Genomic DNA, 21,823 nt, shown 5'->3' on the forward strand with positions numbered 1-21,823 from the left:
ACCCTGTTCTTGGAGAGAATGGGACAGCTGTGCATGTGCTGGGACAGTCCTTTTGGAACGCTCTCCAAACCTGGACTGGGCCCCTGGCTGTTTGGGTGGGTCAGCAGAACTGGCCACGGGCTTGTGTTCTCATCTGCCCCTGGTGTGAGTGGGGGCGGGCATCCGAATGGGTAGTGTGCTACACCCACATGGGCAAGGTGCAAGGCAGAATGCCAGAGAACAGAGGGGTGGGAGAGACGTGGGGAGCCAGCGTCTCTGGATGCTGAGGCCGTTCCAGGAGGAAGAGGAATTCTCCGAACCTCTGGGGCCTGCTGCACTGGCCTGAATGTCTCTGGAGAGATTTGACCGAGTTGCCAACTGTTGTGATTGGATCAGGAGTCTTGTGACAGTTCATGTTTTACTTAAAGGTTGAGTTCCTGGAGGCCTGTAATTGCAAGAGAATTTCAGCTGTCATGAAAAAGGGAGTTCCCAGCTCTCCTGGCTGCAGAGAAATGCTAGGAAACGCAACCCCCACAGGCTCAGAAACAAGAGGACAAATACCAAAGTTATTCCTGTTTAACTCTTGTAGTTTTAATGCCAGTCTCATGGGTTTTGACCACCAGGATTGGCAGTGCTGGATTCTGGCACTTCCTTTTTCCTACTGGAAGCAGGGGTGTGTAGGCAGCACCAGCACAAAAATAACAGAAACACAAAAGGAGATCAAACATTTCTGAATCCTAGAAAAGGTTCAGTTCAGGAGTGGTGGAGGGGAAGGGTCAGGGGGATCCTAGTTCTGCCATGCCCAGGCACTCACCACAGCTGCTGTCCCTTCACACTCCACAGACTGGCCTCTGGACAGGTTCCTTTTCTCACTTCAGAAAGCTGCTAGATACCAAACACTCACATTCAGACCTCAGTGCAGCCCCCCCAAGGCTGTGACACCCCCCATCCCCTTGGGGTGACATTTCTGCCTCCCTTGCTATGTCTTTGCTCTCCTGAACAGCTGGTCTCCCGGCACATGTTCTCAGGCTCATTCAGTTTCTATTTTAACACTCAATGATCGATCACGTGGCTGTGTATAGAGGGCACCTGCGCTTGTGTCCGCTGCCTGCCACTGCACTTGGCCTGGACCATGTAGCAACATCCACTTCACACCTTTTCTCTTCCTGTGCAAATCAGTTTCCAAGAATAGCTAAGTAAGTACAGCCTGGTGATGTGCAGAACCATGGTGCCTGCTCTCTGCAGAATGTCTCCTAGTATCCCCCCACACACCCAGGCGGTGCAATCCCACTCCATGCCCCAGGCGAACAACGTGGCCTTGGTACCAGCTGCAATGTTCTTTGTGGTCCAACATGTGCCTCTTCTTGGACCGCTAATCATCCAACGTGCTGCTGCTTTGGTTTGAGGTGATCACCTCATTCTCCTTCCTACCCGATGGTGCATATTTCTAAAAGCCTCCTGCTTAAATCTTCCATTATTCTTTCCTCACTGCTCAGCCATAGCAGCCTGAGGTTCAGCCAGGATGAATTTCTATTGCCAGCTCCCTGAACTTTTTCTCAAACATTTCCCCACCTTCCCACAGCTCCAATCAGGAGCCATCTGGGCTTTGCAAGCTGCCTCAAAATCAGCTTCCTCAAAGCCAAAAAGTTTGGTGTTAGTGAGTGTTTAACCATGTCGAATCTCTGAAATCCTGCTCACTTGGGCCCCAAGAATCAGCTTCAGTCTTATTTATCGCTCCTGCTCTGTTCTCTGAGATGAGGCCCAGCAGAGCTGCTGACTGTGTTCGTTGTTCAACAAACTGCATCAAACAGGAATTGTGCTATTGCAAGTCTCTTCCCTCCCTCCCTCTGTTTGTGCAGAGCTGTGACGCAGAATTTTCTGAGATCCTAATTAATGCATCTCTGGCCGGTACACAGCTCCTCCTTACTTCACAAACCATTCCCTGATGCACGTTCTCTAAAACCTCCAGGGCAGGCCAAGGAGCATCCGTGACTCACCTCACCTAACTACCTTCACTGTCCTCAGCTTCCATCCAAACTGCCTTCTGCTGCATCAGCAGAACAAACTGCAGACTCTGGTGAACACGTGAATGGTAGCTCCTCCCCAGCCTACAGGGATGGGTCAGCCCCTCAAATCTTCCAGGCTGGGGGCCCAGTCCAGCAGCTGAATCACCCAGACCCGAGTCCTCCCAGTGAAGGGACAATTCACACGACTATGGGGTCAGCCTGGCGTTCTATATTCAGTGAGCTATTCATGAGCTATGGTCTTTCCAAGCTCCCCAGTGAATTTGGATTAGATCCTGAGCATGTAACTTAGGAACTGCTCCATCCTGTATCCCATCATCCATTTCAGGAATAATCATTGTTCTGTTATTGCACCTCTCATGGCCTTGGTATTTACAAAAATCTCCTCTCCCTTCCCACCAAGGCTTTCCTCGGGAGCCAAGGAGTTTTAAGCTCCAAAGAAGCAGTGCCCTGTAAAGGAGAGTGATTCTCTAATGCAGTTGAGAGGAAGGTAATGCACCACACTAGCACAATTGCATTATCAGAGGCCCCCCGTAAGAAAGCTCTTCCTTGCTCCGGCTTGGATGTGGGCCGCAGAAGGTGAGGGCTAATGGATGCAGCTATTAGGAAGAGGTTGTTGATGTTCAGGCAATTATCCTGAAACAAATGCTCAGGGCATGAATATAGGCTCCAAAGTCTTCTCTCTGGCTTCTCTACCATCCCCTCTTTATTCTCCCACATTCACTCTGGGCCACGGTAGCCATGTGCTGCTATTTGTGGTTTCAGAGACTGGAAGGAAATAGTTGCTGTCCGGAGCACTGGGTGGATGCCTCCCAGTCATACACCAGAGGGATTTGCTTTGTTTATCCTGCCAATGTGGATTCAGGCATGGAGAGATCTGGGATTGCCATAGCCTGGGGTCATGGTCATCTGCAGTGACATGGGGGATACCTAGGCTCCATGTCTGGCTTGCTTCCACTGCGCTCAGGCCTGCAGAGCTCTGCTGATAACTAATTAGGAGCTTAAATTCTGGGCTGGATTTTACCCCCTGGTTGTCTACTAGCTGCATGAGAGAAACATTTGAATGGCTTCTCTCATTTGCCAGGTCCCTGTTCCCTACAGGGTCCTAGCCTGCGAGGTGCTGAGGGAGGACACCAGTGCACCACAGGAGGTGCTCAGCACCTTGCAGGGTCAGGCATTCTGTTACTGGATGCCACAGGGACAGGCATGCTGGAAAGAGCTGGTTGAGCTAGACTGAAGCCTTCCTTACCCAGAGGTTTTAATTCCATGAACCAGTTGTTCTTTTATCAGCCTTCAGGCCCCTTCATCGCTGGTTTTACAGCCAGAAGGGTGTCTCAGCTCCTTTGGTCGGACCCGTAAACCCTTGGCTCTCGCATGTCACCCAGGGAGCAGGCCCTGCTCTGAGAACTTCTGCTTGACTAAAGCATCTTTGCCAGAAAGGCAGAACTCTCCATTTGAGGACAGCAGGAGCCTGAGAGCCACCACTTTCCCTGCTAGCCTGTTCCAATGGTTATGTTCTTCAAGCAGGTGAGTGGGGCCAGTTAAAATCAGTGGATGCCCATTACCTCTCAGAATGAGAACTGAGCTGTCAGGCCGGGCCCTCCAAAACAGAGACACCCCAAACCAGTAGCCACTGTTGAACATTTTGGCTTCAGTGTATATAGGGGCAGGTGCCATTCTTAGTTCCAGATGTGGATTTTCTAGTCAAATTAATAGCACTTCCCTCCTGTTGAATGATAACTTTCCTTGCAATTACACAACCCCTATACACCTCTCTTGCACATGATCACTGTGCCAACTATACACAGAGATTCTCTCACCCACCAAGGCCTGTGTAAGCAAAACATAAACTCGGTGAGAATGCACAGTGGATTATAAAAGGTTCTAGTCAATTGCAATTTCAGGTGAGCTGATGATGCCTTGTGACGGGAGAAAACCCAAGAATCTCTTTCATGGCAGTCACAACTTTGCCAATAAAATTATGTCACGATTCCTTAACCCCCCGCCCCCCCAACAATATGTGTTTACTTAACTTGACCGAGAAACAAAGCGCCCTATGAGTGAAGGGGAATCTGATGAAACCAGACTAGAAGTAAAAGTATACACAATAACATGGGAAAAGGCACACAGGGGTCCTCACCAAAAGCCTAGCAGGAGAGTGTTGTCTAGTGGTTACAGTAGCGCTTCTTTACCCAGCTACACACGCTTCTATCTGGCTCCTACCAGTGGGGTGACAATGACGGGGTGTTAATTGCTTTACTATTTTAAGAGGAAAGCTGCTCTAGAAACACACATTGTTTCAGTGCTGAGGAAAAGGAGCAGTGATTTCCCAGGGGGCAGCTACCTACAGTAACCCTGTAATACAGGGTCCGGTGCTTGTGTGGCTCCGCTGATGGGTGGATTCCGCACGGCTCGGCTGTGTCTCATAGACTCCATGCTGCTGGTAGCTACGGGAGAGTCTCCTTGAGCGGAAGGGGCAGGGCCCTGGGATTTGGAAGCCAGGGGCGATAAGGCAGCGGGGGGCCGGGTGGGGCCCGCTAGGCTGAGCTCGGCCCTGGGGGGGCTCCTGCCTGCAGCCGGGGAGCCACGTCTCCCTGGCACCGCGCGCACCGCACCGCAGAGCTGCAGCCGGGCCGGTTTGACGCCCGCCCCCCGGTGCTGCGGGATGCCCGGCAGGCGCCTCCCCGGCTGCAGCTCTCCGCAGCATCCTCAGCCGGCCCCTGGCAGCGCGCCCGCCCCGCCCCCGGCCCCGCCCGGCTGCGGGCGCCGCGTCCCTCCGACTTGGCTGCGCGGAGCCCGGGCCGGATGCTGCAGCCGCTGCGGGGACCAGCCGGAATTGGGCTCGAGCCTCCTCCCCTGCCCCCTGCGCCGGGACCGGGCGCGCCGGCGGCCGCTTGCCCCCAGGGGCCCGGCCCAGAGGATGGCGCAGGCGGACGGGAGCGGCGCCCGGCTCGGCCGGAGCTGGCCGGCGGCGGCTCTGCTGGGTAAGCGGCTGCGAGGGGACCCGGGCCCGGGCACGGGCTGGGAGCGCGTAGCCCAGGCATCGCCGTGCTGCCCCCGGGATCAGCGAGACACCTCGGGCCGAGGGCTCCGCTTTTCGGGGCTCCCCCCCCGGGGTACACCCGCTTGGCGCCCCAGGCTCCGGCTCGAGGCTGGGGACTCGCCCCCCGCCTGGGGGACAAGGCTGCTCTGCCCTAGGGGAGCGTGCGGAGCAGAAACCGCGGCTGCAGTGCGCGGGGTTAGGGCGAGGCAGAGCTTAGCTCCTGGGGCCGGTCCTAACCCGTAACTACGGGGTGACGGTTCGCTTATTCCCCGGTGACTAAGTGCCAGCCACCTCCTGCCGCTAGTCGCCCGAGTTTCTTCATTGCTGGAGCCTCAGACAGCGCAAGGCCAAATCCGGGCTGGGGCGGGGGCAAGTGGGGCAATTTGCCCCAGGCCCCGGGCTCGGCAGGGACCCCCACGAGAATATACTATTCTATAGTATTGCAACTTTTTGTCTGGAAGGGGCTCCTGAAATTGCTTTGCCTCAGGCCCCCTGAATCCTCTGCGCAGCCCTGGGCCAAATTCTGCTCTCCTGGCCAAAGGAGACGGCCAGAGTCCAGTGACGGCAGCGGAGTGACTCCGGACTTGCACCCTGTCAGCGAGGGTGCCCTGTGTTGAGGGGTGGGGAAGGAACTTGCTGTTGGTAACTAGTCCAAGGGAGTTGTGTCTGGAGGCTGGAGCGCATGGTCGTCAGGGCTTGGAGACGGGCACCGGTTTGGAGCAATGGTTCACAGTGTGGCCAAAGCCAAGGGCCCCCCAAATCAGGAGACTTCTACAAAATACTAAATGTTGGGCTCTTTCTTTGATGGCTGGTTTCTCAGCCTTTCGGGAGCTCTCAGGCCACGTGTTCAGGCTTTTCTCTGCAGTCTGGAGGGCTGGAACTTACTTTTGTTCTAAAGGAAATCCGAGAGTCTCATGTAATCACAAGACTCCAGGAGCTGGTGCTTTAGGAAGAACATCAAATGTAACAAGGCTCCCGAATAAATAGAGAGAGTCAATTAATTCTGGACAGTTTGCACGATCCCACCCACTGTTGTAATGCTATGGTCCTGTATGACAGTGTGTATCTTTCTACACACTAGACCCCTCTGAGCCTCTGTTCCTATGTTACTGTAATTTAGTAGCTTTAACCATTTCTGTAAGTCCCATAAACACTGAAGTTATTGTTTCTTCCTCCTCAAAAAATATTTACATTTTAAAAGTAAACTCTATGTTTCCATGAGGAAAGATCAACCCCCAGCACATAGCTTGCTTTGATTGCCGCTGCTCTGCAGAGTCATGGGTACTCGGCATTGCACTTTCATCCATAATCTCCCAGGGCTTCACTCAGGACTGGGGCGGATGATCTCCGTTTTGCAGATGTGCAATCTGAGGCACTGAGGATAAGTGACTTCCCAAGGTCGCTCCAGGAATAGAACCCCGGCTCCCAGGCCTTTGCCCTACCTGCGTCAAATACTAATATACACGCAGTGGTGTCTCCTTTGGTGTTTGCTCTCATAGGCGCCATCATTCTCGCTTTGCTGATCTGCTAGCAGGGGGCACAGCCAGCTAACGGCTAAAATTAAATGGGGAAAATATGTGTCAGGGACTAGAGGAAACAATTGTGAGTGTTTAATGCAGCTGAGAATATTCATAGTTATGGATTTAAAAATATTTGTCAGACCTTCCTTCCCAGCAGAGGAAGAAATGCGTATCTGGGGCCCTGCTTGGAGCATAAGACCCAAATCTGAGCCTGGGGGAGGTTCCGTAAAGTGCCCTGGCTACATCCAGGGGCTAGGAGCCCAGGCACGCCGTGGCAGCTTTTGCTGGTGCTGTTTTCTCTGTCCCAGCAGGCCCCACATATGGCTGGTTCAGAGTGTCCTGTACCTGCCGAGGGGGTCGCTATCTGCTAGGCAGTTGTCCTAGTCTGGGTAGGGGGTTGTTCTTTGAACCAGGGCTGGCTCTAGTTTTTTTGTCGCCCCAAGCAAAAAAAATTTTGGCTGCCCCCCACCTCAGCCCTGGGCTCCTCCAGCGCCCCCCTGCCGCCCCAGCCCTGGGTTCTCCCCCCACCCCCCCCACCTGCACCCCTGCCGCCCCAGCCCTGGGTTCTCCCCACCCCACCCCTTCCGCCCAGCCCTGGGCTCTCCCACCCCACCCGCACCTCCTGCCGCCCCAGCCCGGGGCTCCCCCCCACCCCACCCCTTCCGCCCCAGCCCTGGGCTCTGCCCCACCTGCACCCCTGCGGCCCCAGCCCTGGGTTCTCCCCACCCCACCCCCTTCCGCCCCAGCCCTGGGCTCTCCCCCCCACCCCACCTGCCCCCCCCGCCGCCCCAGCCCTGGCTTCTCCCCCCACCCCCTTCCGCCCCAGCCCTGGGCGCTCCCCCCCACCCCCACCCCCTGCGGCCCCAGCCCTGGGTTCTCCCCACCCCACCCCCTGCCGCCCCAGCCCTGGGCCTCCCCCACCCCACCTGCACTCCCTGCTGCCCCAGCCCTGGGTTCTCCCCACCCCACCCCCACCCCCTTCCCTTCCGCCCCAGCCCTGGGCTCTCCACCCCACCTGCACTCCCTGCCGCCCCAGCCCTGGGCTCTCTCTTCCCCCCCTCCACCTGCACTCCCTGCCGCCCCAGCCCTGGGTTCTCCCCACCCCACCCCTTCCGCCCCAGCCCTGGGCTCTCCTCCCCACCCAGCCCTGGGCTCTGCCCCCACCTGCACTCCCTGCTGCCCCAGCCCTGGGTTCTCCCCCACCCCACCCCTTCCGCCCCAGCCCTGGGCTCTCCCCACCCCACCTGCACTCCCTGCTGCCCCAGCCCTGGGTTCTCCCCACCCCACCCCCTTCCGCCCCAGCCCTGGGCTCTGCCCCCCCCACCTGCACTCCCTGCTGCCCCAGCCCTGGGCTCTCCCCACCCCACCTGCACTCCCTGCTGCCCCAGCCCTGGGTTCTCCCCACCCCCACCCCTTCCGCCCCAGCCCTGGGTTCTCCCCACCCCACCCCTTCCGCCCCAGCCCTGGGCTCTCCCCCCACCCCACCTGCACTCCCTGCCGCCCAGCCCTGGGTTCTCCCCACCCCCACCCCTTCCGCCCCAGCCCTGGGTTCTCCCCACTCCCCACCCCACCCCTTCCGCCCAGCCCTGGGCTCCCCCACCCCACCTGCACTCCCTGCCGCCCCAGCCCTGGGTTCTCCCCACCCCACCCCCACCCCTTCCGCCCCAGCCCTGGGCTCTCCCCACCCCACCTGCACCCCTTCCGCCCCAGCCCTGGGTTCTCCCCCACCCCCACCCCTTCCGCCCCAGCCCTGGGCTCTCCCCACCCCACCTGCACTCCCTGCCGCCCCAGCCCTGGGTTCTCCCCACCCCACCCTCTTCCGCCCCAGCCCACCACACCTGCCCTGGGTTCTCACCCCCACCCCACCCCTTCCGCCCCAGCCCTGGGCTCTCCCACCCTACCTGCACTCTCTGCCTCCCCAGCCCTGGGTTCTCCCCCACCCCACCCCCTTCCGCCCCAGCCCTGGGCTCTCCCCACCTGCACCCCTGCTGCCCCAGCCCTGGGTTCTCCCCACCCCACCCCCACCCCTTCCGCCCCAGCCCTGGGCTCTCCCCCACCCCACCTGCACTCCCTGGTGCCCCAGCCCTGGGCTCTCCCCCCGCACTCCCTGCTGCCCCAGTCCTGGGTTCTCCCCTCCCCACCCCTTCCTCCCCAGCCCTGGGCTCTCCCCCCACCCCGCACTCCCAGCTGCCCCAGCCCTGGGCTTCCCCCCACCAGTGCTGACTCCGCCTGCTTCCCCCCCTCGCCTCCAGCCGGTCCGGCGCTGTCAGGGTCGGGATAAGCAGTGAGGTTCCTGGGTCACGCGTCAGCCCAGGGTCCCTCCAGCTGGGGCTCCTCCCTCCAGGACTGGCCAGGACTTGGGACGGCAGAGCCGGGGGACCGTCTGGCAGAGGGCTGAGGAGCCAGGGCAGGGCAGCCCCAGAGGGAGCGGAGCCCTGGAGAGTGGGATGCGGGCCCCGCACGGCAGCGCCCGGGGCACTGGTCCCCACTATGGCCTAGCTGCTGCTCCTGGCTGCCCTGCCGCAGTCCCTGGGTGGCTCGGGCCGCTTCGCCCAGCCCCGGCTGTAGTGCTGGGGGGCGGCCGCCCTGTGGCACCTGCAGGCGGCCCCGTGCACCCCATGGGGCGGCCCCTAGCCCGAGTATCCTGTGCTCAGAGCCCGCCCGGCCAGACGCCCGGCCAGACGCAAACCGCAGCAGCCCAGGGCACCCCCCGTGCAGGACGCGCTGCTGCCAGGGCCGGCTCTAGCTTTTGTAGCCACAAGTGCAAAAAAAAAAAAAAAAAAGCTTGTCTGTGGAATGCCACCCCTGAAAATGTGCTGCCCCAAGCACCTGCTTGGTTTGCTGGTGCCTGGAGCTGGCCCTGCTTTGAACAGAGAACCTGAAAACAAGAATTTAATTGAATTTTCAGTACTTAAAACCCACTGCCTGTTGGAAAACTCCAGTGAGGGGCTTCTGGTCGGGCAAGGAGCTGTTGGTTCTCAAGATAATTTTAAATGAGTTGGAGAAATTAGAGAGAGAGGGACTGGGATTTCAAAGGAGCTTGGAGTCCAGTGAGATTTAGGTGCCTAATTCCCTTTGAAATCCCAGCCCAGATAATCCAAGGGCAGCCTCATTTTAAGAAGGAAAAACTGGCCATGTGTTGTCATAGTTAGAACAGAGGCTCAGACATTTTAAGCTGGAGTCATCTTGAGTTCTAAAACCAGGTGCTGGTTCTTCTGATCTCAGGAAGGAAATCGGACCCCTTTGCACCTCAGGCAACTCAGCCAGGCTTAAAAAAGGTTGGGGGGAGGAATCTCAGTGCAAATTGTCTGCAGCTGAGTAATTTAATTCTGCTTTTCTGTGGCTGCGGCTGTGAGGCTCATTGCACGGTCAGGTCTGGTTAGCCAGAGCCACCACCAAGCAGGACTCTGGGGCAGAGAGGGAGTGGTACCTCGATACTACAACAAAGGGTGTGCTATCAGCTCTGCTCTCCTTCAGGGACCCTCATAGACTGTCCATCTCCTGTACCGCAAAGGGGTGGTTGTGCCCCCCCCACCCCAGCATGCTGAGGTACCTAGGAAAAGGGCTGACATGTAAAGGTTCTTTTAAGATGGCAAAGCTGGATTCTGCTCCATGCGGACTGTGATCTCTTCCCTCCTTGGTGCTGTGTGGCAGGGGGTGGAGCCCATCTAGCCTGGGGAAGGGGTTCTGTCCCAGTGAGCTGTCTGTGGGACGGGGCCGGGTTGATTGTTGTTAGTGACAGAAGTGCTCTTCTGCAGCCCTTTCGTAAAACAACAGAGGCCTCCAGTGGCCATTTAGGTGAATCCCAGCCGCCCATTGCACTAGGCCCTCGCTGGCGGCTCCAGTCGATTTCAGGTGCTGTCCTGACCTGTCCCAGGGCTGGGTGGGTTGTTTCAGGTGCAGTGTGCTCGGGCAAGCCCAGTGCAATGCGGACGGGGTTACGTGAGGGTTGTTTTCAGTGATTAGAGCAGGCCAGGGAATGAGGAGTTAGAGCTCCTGCCTGGGTTCCAGTCCCACTTCTGCCACTGACTGTGGGCCCCCCCTGGGAACTCAGCCAAGCTGCAGGGCACGGGGAAGTTTAATGTTAGCAAAGGGCTTTGAGAGTTTTGGTTGACGGTGCTGTAGCTGGGCATTGTTATTCCATGGGAACGTGCCAGCTCTTTCCTCCCCAGGCCAGTCCAGTGGGTGTTCCCCTGACCGGTAGTTCCCTGTGGAGAAGAAATGGGACAATGCTGCAAAAACCTCGCTGCTCCTGGCTTGTGGTGCCTCCAGGGAGCCCAATGAATGGAGCAGCAATCTCATCTCGTTACCAGGGGACTGCATGGCTGTAGCCTCTGGGCATGCCCCAGGAGATGCTGTCTCTGAATGGGAATCGGGTATTGGGCGCTGCCCCTGTGGAAACTGACGTGTCTTTGTTCTCTCTTGCCCCGGGCAGGTTTCCATCTCTTCTCCATGGCTGTCACCTTGGAGGTCTCAGTGGGGAAAAACAACCTTGTGATGGCTCTGAACGGCTCAGAAGTGCAGCTGCCCTGCATCTTCACCACCTGCATGGGCTTCAAGGACCTTGACTTCACTTGGTATTACAACAGCACTGAACTGGTGCGTGGCACGCTCTGCTCCTCGCCGGGTTTGATTGCCAGTCCTCCCGGGTCCCCCCGGCACAGAGCGGCGGCTAGCGCTTCAAACAGTGTTTTGGATCCCGTTTCTCCTGCTTTAGGACACCCTGCTGGCCACGAGGGATCTAGTTTGGCAATTGCCCTCTCAGAGCCCACTGCACCCTGTTGGCTGGGCACCATAACTGCCCACAGGAGACACCGCTAGGTGGAGCAGTTTCTCCCACTCGGTTTGGCCACAAAGTCACCATTTCATTTCCTGTAGGCATGTCTGTGAGCTTTGGCTCGGAAATGTCCCATTTCACTCAGGAGCAGGTCAGCACTGAGCAAAACACAGTGAATTTTCCAGCTAAACAGGCCCCTACTCGTGCTCGCCATGAGATGCCAAAGGGCCATTGGTTCTGAGAGGCGTCACCTTTCGCCCCCTGCTCGTTAGTGTGAGGCATTGCTTCCTCCTGTCAGCCCAGCTGCCCTGCAGCCTTGGCCAGCTGGGAGAGGACCTTGGAGCCTGCCTCTCTGGCCAGGTATGCACAGCACTAGCTGCTGGAATGCACAGCTCCTCTGCAATGTGCGCGTATGAGACAGGCACGCTTGCGGCTGACTGCAGCTCATGGATTCCTAGGGCAGAAGGTGGCCGATGCAGCCACCTGGCAACTGAGACAGGCCGGCAGCTTTCATGGGGGCCTGTTGACTGGACTGCCCCATTCCTTGCCCCAAGCATTCAGCTGCTTCGCCCTTTCATGTGGGAGGCAGGAGGCGGTGGGTATGTGTGTGCGTGTGCAGAAACGAGGGAGGGGAAGAGTTCTGGGGCCCAACAGGCACTAAACAAAGTCGTCATTTCAGACACATGTGGCTTAATAAGGAGACGAGCCCCCCCAGCATTTGGCCAGATGCAGGTGAGGAGTGGGGGAGTTAACCTCGTGCTGAAGGGCAGTATGCATGGAGTATGGTTCTGCTCTGCCTCCATTAAAAGACCCCCCTCCACTCTGCTCAGCCCCTTGAGTTTCCCTGTTGATGACTGTTGCATTTCACTGGTGCATACCTAGCATGCAGGAGACATCTCGGGGGTGGGGAAGGGATGTGTTGAGAGGAATAACTGGCTTTGGGAGCCCTGGCCAAAAGCCAAGCATTTAGAGTGATTCTATCCCTAGCCCAGAGGAGACAAAATCCTCGGAAAGCAAGGGAGGGATGGAAAGAGAATTTCTCGTCCCCTGGTAACCCACGTCTACACTACAGCTGTCGCTGACCCATGGCACTGTTACAGCTTGCTTGTCCCTGACCTGGATGCGACATGGTTGCAAACTGTCATGTAGACGGGCCCCAACCCTCAGCCTTGGTAGCTCTGTGCCTGTACCACCCCTGGGTTGTGTCTGACTCAGCTGGCAGAGCTCTCAAGGCCTTCTCTTGTCTGGGGCTTGCTGAGTTTGTGGCCTGGCTGTGCTGTTTGCTTGCTCAGCATCCTGCTGCGTTCCCTCCCACTGCAGATATATCACGGGAATATAAAGAACAAAGCATCCGAGCCGACGATGCTGTACGCAGACCCTCGGGTTCGGTTAATTGGCACAACCACTGGGAAGGAAAACAACATCTCCATCTCCATGTTTGTGGACTTTGAGGACGCTGGGAAGTACACCTGCCATGTCAAGAACCCAAAGGAAATGCATGCTGAACACAATGCCACCATCATCCTCAAGGTGGTCCAGGAGAGTAAGTGTCTGCCAGGAGGAGCCCTCCCACCCTCACTCTGCTGGTGCCGATAGACAAAGGTTGCCCTGAGTGACCAGCAGGATCGGGCAAAGCTAAAACAAGATATGCTGCTAGGGGTCATACCAGGGGACTGGGACTCAGGACTGCTGGGTTCTGTTGGGTTTCCATCCGTGTAAAGGAAAGTAGAGTCTGCTCCCAGGAGTTCTAGTCTGGCTCGGGTGACCAGTGTATATTCTAGTTAGTCTTCAGCAAATGGCCACGTCTACCTCAGAAAAGAGCCCCAGGAGAGGCACCTGTTTAGGAGAGGATCAAGGCTGGATTGGCCGAGGGGCATTGGCAGAATTGGGGGTCTTTCACTTCACACCCCTCCTCCTGCCAAGAAGTAAGGCCGACCTCACAGAGTGGGCTCTGGCTTTTAGCTCCTTTGATCTATTTTGGGTGCCTAACTTGAGACCCCTCACGCTGAGCACCCACAACCTGAGACACCTACAATCCCTCCAGGAGACGATGGCTAAGATAAAGATACGGGCCATCCCCTGTGGGCCCTGCTACAGACCAGTAGCCAGGGGCACAAGGAGGGCATTCATGGGGCAAGCTCCCTCCATGGCGTACGGTCAAGTTGAACCATGAGCTGTGCAGTTGTTGGAGAAGGCTTGGGGCAGCAGAGACTAGAGGGTGACACCCATGGCTGTTCGACTTTAAAAACCTGAACTGTTCTGCGGAGCAGAGGCAGCTGAGGGGCCCCTGCAGCTCCGGTGATGGCCGAGGGCTGAGTGTCCGTCTCCTGCTGCTCAGGGCCAGAGACACCGTGCTGGTGGGACTCTTCTGGCTGGCACCCACTAACATCTCCTCTGGTGCTCTCTCCTGCAGTGGTACCAGTGGACAACACGCTGACGCGCATCATCGTGGGAACCGTGGGCGGGCTTGTTGGCCTCCTCATCCTCATCTTTGTCATCAAGAAAATTGTCCTGCTCATCCTCAAAAAGTCTCAGGACAAGAAGTGAGTACGGATGGGCTTCCCTCTCCCAGCCCCCGTTGCGTCCGGCTGGGGGGTGCGGTGCGTAATCCTGGGCTGGGGTTGTGCTGGGTGCCGCGTCATGCGTACCACATGCATGGACGTTTGTGCTCTTTCTCCCCAGCCCAGACACCTGGGTGTTCACAAGGAGAAGGCAGGAGGCAGCATGACCCAGCAAGCTGGGCCCAGGACTGGAAACTGGGCTCTTCTGAGTTCTCTTCCCAGCTCTGCCTCTAGCTGGCTTTTCACTTCCCCATTCCCCCAGCTGTAAAACTGGGCCAGGGACACTGAGCTAACAGGTCATGGGGCCGGCACGAGGATTTGTCTAACCGGTGCAGACATGCACGGAAGCCTGCTGCTGCCCTATGGCCGGACAGTTCCCTGTGACCTGCCTTGCCCAGTCCGATTGTCAGTGCCCAAAGCACAGGGCTTCCCTTGGACAGTGTGGCACAAACTCTGTGTTGGGGTTGTAGTCCTGAGTCCTCTGCCCAGCATGGGGAAGGCATCGGAACCCTAACCCTAGGGCGGGAATCCCTACCCATCGGAACCCTAACCCTAGGGCGGGAAGCCCTACCCATCGGAACCCTAACCCTAGGGCGGGAAGCCCTACCCATCGGAACCCTAACCCTACCCATCGGAACCCTAACCCTAGGGCGGGAAGCCCTACCCATCGGAACCCTAACCCTAGGGCGGGAAGCCCTACCCATCGGAACCCTAACCCTAGGGCGGGAAGCCCTACCCATCGGAACCCTAACCCTAGGGCGGTTAGTGTGAGCCAGGGACTCCTGGCGTCTGCTGCCCACTCCCTCTGTGCCCTGCAATGTGTCACTTGACCGTGGGAATGAGAGTGCCTCTTGGCAGGCAGGGAGGATCCAGGCACTAGTGCCAGTCTAGTGTTTGGAGCCATGCCTGCACGTCTCTCCCTCCATGGCTGCAGTGAGGGGCGAGCTTCCTCCCAGCTCTGAGTGCGTACACCCCGCGGCCTGGTCTCCGACAGGTGGGGAGGGGCAGAGGGGGCCAGGTGCACGTTCAGGCCGAGCGCGGCTGCAGGCGCCAGCCACGTGCTGTAAGTGCTGTTCTCTCTCCTAGGAAGGAGTGCCTCGTGAGCTCCTCTGGGATCGACAACACTGAGAATGGTCTGGCGGGCTCCAAGGCGGAACAGAAAGCTCCACCAAAGGCATGAAGCAAACTCAGTCTGACCCACGAGGCAGCAAAACTCTAATGGCGGGGGGAGGGGAAATCTATTGTATTTTGAAACTAACCATACTTGAGCCATCTCTGTATTACGCACAGGCCTGCAATTTGCGCCGCTCCTCAGCCCAGACTTGGAATGCTGTGTGGCCTGGGAGCAGGCCAGCTCCATCCTCTCTGGGAGGAGGGGGGCACTCCCTGCGATGGAGCTTGAGCTGGGGTGGGTGCGTGCGTGAGAGCGGCTGGGTTGTCACACAAAGGCGGCGTGAGGGCGCTGAGCAGAAACGGTGCCTTGCGAAGCTGAGAGGGTGGCAGGGGGGGTGTTGCCTGCCTGGCTCCCGGGGGTGCTAACCGCTGGGAGGAGGCTGTGCATCAGGCAGAGGGCAGCTCGTTCCTGGAGCAGAGCCCGCTGGAGCGCAAGGCTGCGTGGGAGAGATGCCCCTGTCCCTGCCTGAGCATGGGGCTGGCCAAGGAGGAAGGGGGCTCTGCTGCCAAGCACACTTCTGAACCAAATGCCCAGTGCCACCTTTACCAAGCCTGGCTTTAATCTCTTTCCCTAACTGGTTAAGGTAGCAGCGGGGGCTCCTGGGACGAGCTCTCCCTCCCCTGCCACTTCCATTCCACCCCAGCAGGTGAGCTGCCCACTCGGTCAGTCTGGGCTTGTGCAGCTCGGTGGTATTGTCACCAGCCGCGGTTGGTGCCAAGGATGGAATACGCTGCGGCCAGGGGTCGCTGTAGTCACGGGGGCTGTGTCCGTTAGTTACATACAGCAGCCATTCACCTGCTACCCTGTGTGATTGCTATGGGCCTGGATCTCCACTGCCCTGCCCCTGGTGTCCTCACTTGCACTAGTGCAAGGGGAGTGCAGAGCACTGCCAGTCCGACTTCCTTTGCACATGGCAGCACAAGGTGCAGGGGTCCTGTGTCTGGCTGCCTGGCAAACCTGCCCTGTGAGCTCCGCGTGGAAAAGCTGGGTCAATAGTAAAGTGTTGGGGGGAGTCGGGGGAAGGATTCATTCCTCTGCCTGCACTTTGTCACTAGCACTCGCCTGGCTCACGGTGAGGGCACTTGTTCTGCTCTGGGGTGTTCCCTGTCCTGCTGGCAGCAGTGCTGCTTGTGGGGGAAGGGCAGCTGGGACACTCGTGTCATTCTTGTTCTCTCCCTTCTGGAGGGTCCTTGTGACTCTGCCAAGACACCGCGGCGACGGGCGCACACCTGGAAGGAGGCAGCTGGGGTGACAAGCTTCAGGTTTCTGACTGTCCTCCTGGGACAGAGGAAATAGTGACAAAGTGGGTCCGAGCCCACAAGCTGAGGGCAGTGGCTGCTTCTGTGTCCAGTGCTGGCTGTGCTTTTACTTTCAGAAATCTCGACTCCCCTGCCCCCTGAGCAGCGTTCAGGGGAAAGGAGTCCAGAGCCCGCGTTGGGTCCTAGCTGGGCTCTGGAGCCTGGCACGGCGATCCCCACCAGGCTGCATTAGCAACGTTCCCAAACAGCCAGGCCCACATTCTGCCGTCTGGTACGCGTGCCCAGACCCAGTGACGCCCGTGAGCTGCACGGGAGCAGCCCCTTGCTGTCCCAGAGTGACAGGGTGGTGGTGAGGATATTGTCACCCTTCCCGGTCTGGTACAACCCCCCCGGCACGGCCACTCCTTCTGGAGCTTTCTGTGGAACGACCAGAGCATCCTTTCTTCTTCCCTATGCTGATTGGCTGCTGCAGCCCCATGCCCTCACTGGGTGTGCTGGTGCAGAACTGGTGCCACGCTTTGTGACATCCGCCCCGGGAGGTTTTGTCTCCCACACGTGCTGGTGAGGTACCAAACACGTCCTCTCCCCGAGCCGTCTCTCACCCCAGTCCCAGCTGCACTGACAGTTCCTTTGGGGCTCAGCCATCTCCCGGAGCTCTGCCCTATGACGCCGGTCACGTCTCCACCAAACACAGCCTTGTCTCATCCCAGGGAACACAGGGCTTTACCAAAGAGTTGCCGTGTTGCTTGGTAACACCCGCAGTGCTGGGAATAGTTTTGTTTTAGCAGCGAGCGCCTTATGGGCCTGGGTGCTGCCTGCCTGTCCCTGCAGTGCTGCAGAACCAAGCAGAGCTGCAGGTTCTTTGCATTGTTCAGCCCCACGGGGGTAGGGAGCACCAGATTGTAAAGAACAGGTTTGCACATCCCTGCCACGTCCGGGTGCTTTGTGCCATAGGGAGCAGCATGAATGGAGCTGGGGATTGTACGAAGCACAAGGAGCCAATCCAGGCGGACTGGGGAATCCTTCCGGAATTTGTTTAAATAGCACCAGCCCCGCAGGGGATTTTCCTGCCAGCGGAAGTTGGGGGGATGTGCTGGGAAGTGCACCTCATGGAACGGAACCAAGCGGGGGAACCCCGAGAGAAGCCAGCGTGGCTGCCGTGTCCTTGGAGAGGAGCTGGGGGCGTTGGTTGCCTGGGGGCTTTGGCTGCGAGAGGGCTGTGTATTAACGAGGAACTCCAGCGATGGGACTGGAGAGCCCGGGAGGCCAATGCTAGGTGAGGACAGCCCTGAGCGATGCAGGAAGCCCACCGAAGTCTTTCTCTTGATGTCGCTGGGCTTCGGGTCAGTGCCTCAGTGGCCATGATCATGAGAGTTAGTGCTGCAGAAAATGAAAACGTCCAATCGCGGGGAGAGTGGCCAGAGGCTGGCTGGGGACGAGGCCGTGGCTCCAGACTGACGTGTTGGCGTGTGTAAACCCGGGCCACAAGATGATTGCTGTAGGGCACTGGGCCTGGTTCTCCTGCTTTACGCTGGTTTCAGTGGAGTCACTCCTGATGCCCAGGAAGTGAGTGACGGGGTATGAAAGGCCAGAGAACTGGCGCCTGTGACTGCTGGTGAATGGGTCTGCCTCCCTTCTCACGTGTACACCTGCCTGCCCCACCAGGCGCTTCCTTCAGGGGAGATCGGGAAATGGGTGGGCGCGGTTCACACCGAATGCTACATTTCCTTCGTGTTGCAGACCTCTCAGCTGCCTGTCTCATTTATGTGGGTGTAAATCAGGAGTAACGCCACAGGAGTCAGTGGAGTAAGCCCAGTGTAAACCTGGTGTACGTGGGAGAAGAACTGGGCCCAAAGTTCTGTCCCTGCTCCCGTTGCCCCAGTTGCGAGGGGCTGCTCAAGCAGCAGGACAGAGGCCAGAGAGAGGGGCTGCTGGAAGGCAGCTTCAGACAGCAAAGCGAGTGGGGAAGGCGGCAGCTTGGGGAGTGAGAGCAGATGATGGAGCTACATTTCTAGGCTGCCTGTTTAAACCCGGTGAGCTGTGGTGGTTGTCAGTGGCGCCTGTGAGTCGTGAGTTTCAGCCCCATCCCCGACGGACTGAGGTCCGCATCCAAGTCTGCACCAACTGCTTGAGTCTGTAGAGAGAACCAGGCAGCGGAGTTCCCAGCTCCGCCTTAGGGGCAGGGTGGAGCACGACACCGAGGCTAAGTTCACATGCAGGATTTCTGAGGGCGTTCAGCCAGGAACTATCCCTGGGGTGGGGTGGGATTGCCTGTTTTTATGCTGTGGAAGTGCCGCATGGCTCCTTGTGTTCTGTGCCGTGGACATGCTTAGGCATCTTCCCAGGCCGTGCCCCACAGCCACGAAAAGACGAGGTTGTCAAAGTTGCTGCCTCTGCCCAATGGCAGAAGAAACCACCGTGAAATGCATCTGAACAAAGGTGTTGTGTAGGCCTGTGAGCAGGGCCCGTGCTCTGTGCTGCCTGCCTGCGCTCATGCCAGGGGGAGCAGCCTGGAATACACACCTTGACTTCACTGGCTTACCCTGTCCTGTGTCCTGCTGTGGCTGATGTACATTCAGTTGCTCTCCCCACTGCATGGCATGTACCTGGCCGGTTTTCTAGGGAAAAGTTGCCGTATTTTTTCCATCAGTTCCGGTTTTAGTCTTTAAAGCTTGGCGCTTACAGTAACAGACATGGAAGAAGCTGACCTACCCAAAGCTTTAATTAGTTATGCAAATCATTTGTATAATGGATTTAAATGGGAAAAATGGCTCATTCGGTTTTCCTTTCACTTAAGAAAGAATGTGGAGCTCCATTCGCTATGCAGGGTATGGTCTAGTCATGGTTAGAGGACTTGGATTCAGGACTCAGGTTCTGTTCCTGGTTCTGCTGCTGATTCACTGTGTGACCTCAGGCAAGTCGCTTTGCTGCTCTGTGCCTCAGTTTCCCCATCTGTAAAATGGGGATAATAATACTGACCTACCTCACAGGTGAGTACCATTTGTAAAGTGCTTTGAAATCCTTGGATGACAAGTGCTATAGACGGGCACAGTGTCATTAGGCGAGAGCTACTTGGAAGGGTAGAAACTGATCAGGTGAAACATACATATTGTATTTCACTGTCAATGTGGAAATCGGATTTCTCTCTGGACACTTACACCTTCTGTTGGTACAGCTGGCGAGACCTGAGAGACCTTTTCAGTTCTGTTCTGTTTGTGACTTTGTCCACACTCTAGAGTCAGCCTGGCTGATTCATGGCTGATCGATGGCGCGTCCTGTCTCATGCTCTAGCCTGGTGACAGGAAGCTGCCATGCACATTGTTCCCCAGTCCTGCAAAGAGGCTCCTCTCAGTAACAGCAGCAGCAATATTGACACTGACGAGAGAGCAGGCAGGTGTTCAGGGAGAGGTGCCAGGGACATTGCTATTGAAGGGGCTTGGGTACTGCAGTGATGGGTGGCCACACAAACCCTGGGACAGAACCAGGAGGGGGAGCAGAGACAGGCCTGAGATAGTTGGGGTTGTTCTCTGACTTTAAACCCTTGAGTACATGGGGAGCTAGAAAATCCTTCTCCATATAAACGAAAGGGATTAAAACCAGCCCCAGACATGCTATTCCCAGGTGCTGTAGCTGAAAATGGAAATTTAAAAAATTCTCCATCTAAAATAATTCTAGTTGACTGTGACCCTTTTAATGTGATTTGTTGTTTGAATGTCACAGGCGAACTTCTTCATTACTTGTGTGGGCTGTATCTTTGCCTTTGTTCATGAGGCTAAGGAACTAAACTCTGCTGTTCTCCCCTGTAGGAATCAGAGCTGGGTCTTGGCTTTTCAGGAGCGGGGTGGGGGTGGGACAGCTTTCCGGCTCTGTAATGGAATGGGAGCCCGTTCTGGAGGTAAGAACATTGAACTGCAGGGGACTCTTTGGGAGTCGGTTTCTGACCCAGCCAATGAACAGGCTTGCCAAAGCAGTGCAGGGGGGTTACTGGAGAAGAGGGGGATGTGGTGAACCTCATCTGCAGACAGGAGTATGATGGCCATTTGAATCCGAGCGTGATTGACACGGCGTCCCACCTGCCTGCTTGTAACTGCGCTCAAGTCTGCAAACACCTGCAGGAGCTGCTGGAATAGAGGAACCCCAAGAAGCACCCTGTGCTGGTGCGTCTGTGGCTGTGCCTTTCAAGAGGGGAGTGATTCGCGGCTGTGCTGCACCTGCCCTAGTTGCTTACACCAGGGCACAGACCTTCACAAGGTGCAGGGCAAAGGTGACGTGATCTGGAAGGGTAGGCTTTGGGGCGGACAGTCTTGTCCACCGGTTAGAGTAGGCAGCTAGGACTCCTGGGTTCTGTTCCCAGCGCTGCTGCTGCTGCTGCGTCTCTTTGGGTAAACATGGGCAAATCATTGGAATCTCTCTGTGCTTCAGTTTCCCCATCTATAAAATGGGGCTGATAACACTGACCTGTCTCAGGGGTTGTTTGTAAAGTGCTCTAAGATCCTTGGATGAAAGGTGCTGTATAAATGCAAAGTATTATTAATGTATCATCATCGCTCATGACGTTTTAGACCAAAAGACATAAAATCTTCCAGTTGCCCCATGAAATCCCCAATCCAGCCTTTGTGAAGAACTTCCAGAGACAAGTAAAGTTTGGGGAGGAAAATATTATTTTTTAAAGTATTATTTTTAGCTGTCATAACCTGTTAGTCTTTTTTAGAAGTGGTATCTGGACATTGTTTCACTTACCACATGATATGCAATGCCGTTCTATGCATGGATTATTCCTGACTTGAGTAGAGAAAACATAACAATCAATTTTTGAGATACATTTCTGTACCTGTATGGATTTAGATATGCTGTACAATGAGCATGCTTAGAAGGTTCCACTGGCTTGAAAAATTCAACCAATTCTTGAGCTATTCCCTCTCTTTAAAATGGGGTGTCCCACTAGAACCTTTCAAACAGAGGGGATGTTAAGGATGAGTGTATACTGTAGACACACACATGTATATGTGTATATAAATACATATAGTATATAGTTGTAAATAAACTCAGAATGTAGAGGAACATTCTGTCTGTTGCCTTTAAAACACATTTTGCACTATAGAATTTTATTTAGCTTTGCCTTGAATGAAATAAAAGTTTGTTTAATAGAGAAACTCTCCCTCGCCTGGGTTCTTTCTGATGTTGATTTGGGATCTTTGCAAAGCTTGGTGTGAATGCACGTGTGGATGTGCGGAGTGCAGCAGAAGTAGCAAGCACAAGATTTATTCCACGTGCTGATCTTTCAGGGCTGATAGTCTCCCGCCCCGAGTGGCCAAAACCAGAGACACCATCTCCCAATTACCCATGCAGTGCTAAACAGGTGTGTGCGTCCGTCCGTCCGTCCTGACCCTGGAGCCATTGGACTGTGCCATGAATCATGAGGCCTGACTGCGCTGGGTGAGTGCATTGTGCGGCGCTGAACCTTTCCAGGGAGCTATAGGGATTAT

General features: G+C 56.6%; 1 protein-coding gene across 2 annotated transcripts in view; it reads left to right on the forward strand.

Moving 5' to 3' along the window:
• Positions 1–20,462, forward strand: part of SCN4B (sodium voltage-gated channel beta subunit 4) — a 28,718-nt gene extending 8,256 nt beyond the window's left edge. Inside the window, exons 1-5 of one of the 2 annotated variants that reach the window (XM_039496554.1) lie at positions 4,843–4,987; positions 11,002–11,165; positions 12,664–12,886; positions 13,757–13,886; positions 14,991–20,462. In XM_039496554.1, coding sequence (XP_039352488.1) covers positions 4,924–4,987; positions 11,002–11,165; positions 12,664–12,886; positions 13,757–13,886; positions 14,991–15,084 — 675 coding nt within the window. In that variant the 5' untranslated portion in view covers positions 4,843–4,923 and the 3' untranslated portion in view covers positions 15,085–20,462. Of the gene's footprint in view, positions 1–4,842; positions 4,988–11,001; positions 11,166–12,663; positions 12,887–13,756; positions 13,887–14,990 lie in introns of those variants that run through there. The other variant, XM_039496555.1, reaches the window with a different exon arrangement.
• Positions 20,463–21,823: the final 1,361 nt, after the last annotated feature.

This window comes from Mauremys reevesii, linkage group 12, assembly GCF_016161935.1.
Source record: "Mauremys reevesii isolate NIE-2019 linkage group 12, ASM1616193v1, whole genome shotgun sequence".
NCBI lineage: Eukaryota > Metazoa > Chordata > Testudines > Geoemydidae > Mauremys > Mauremys reevesii.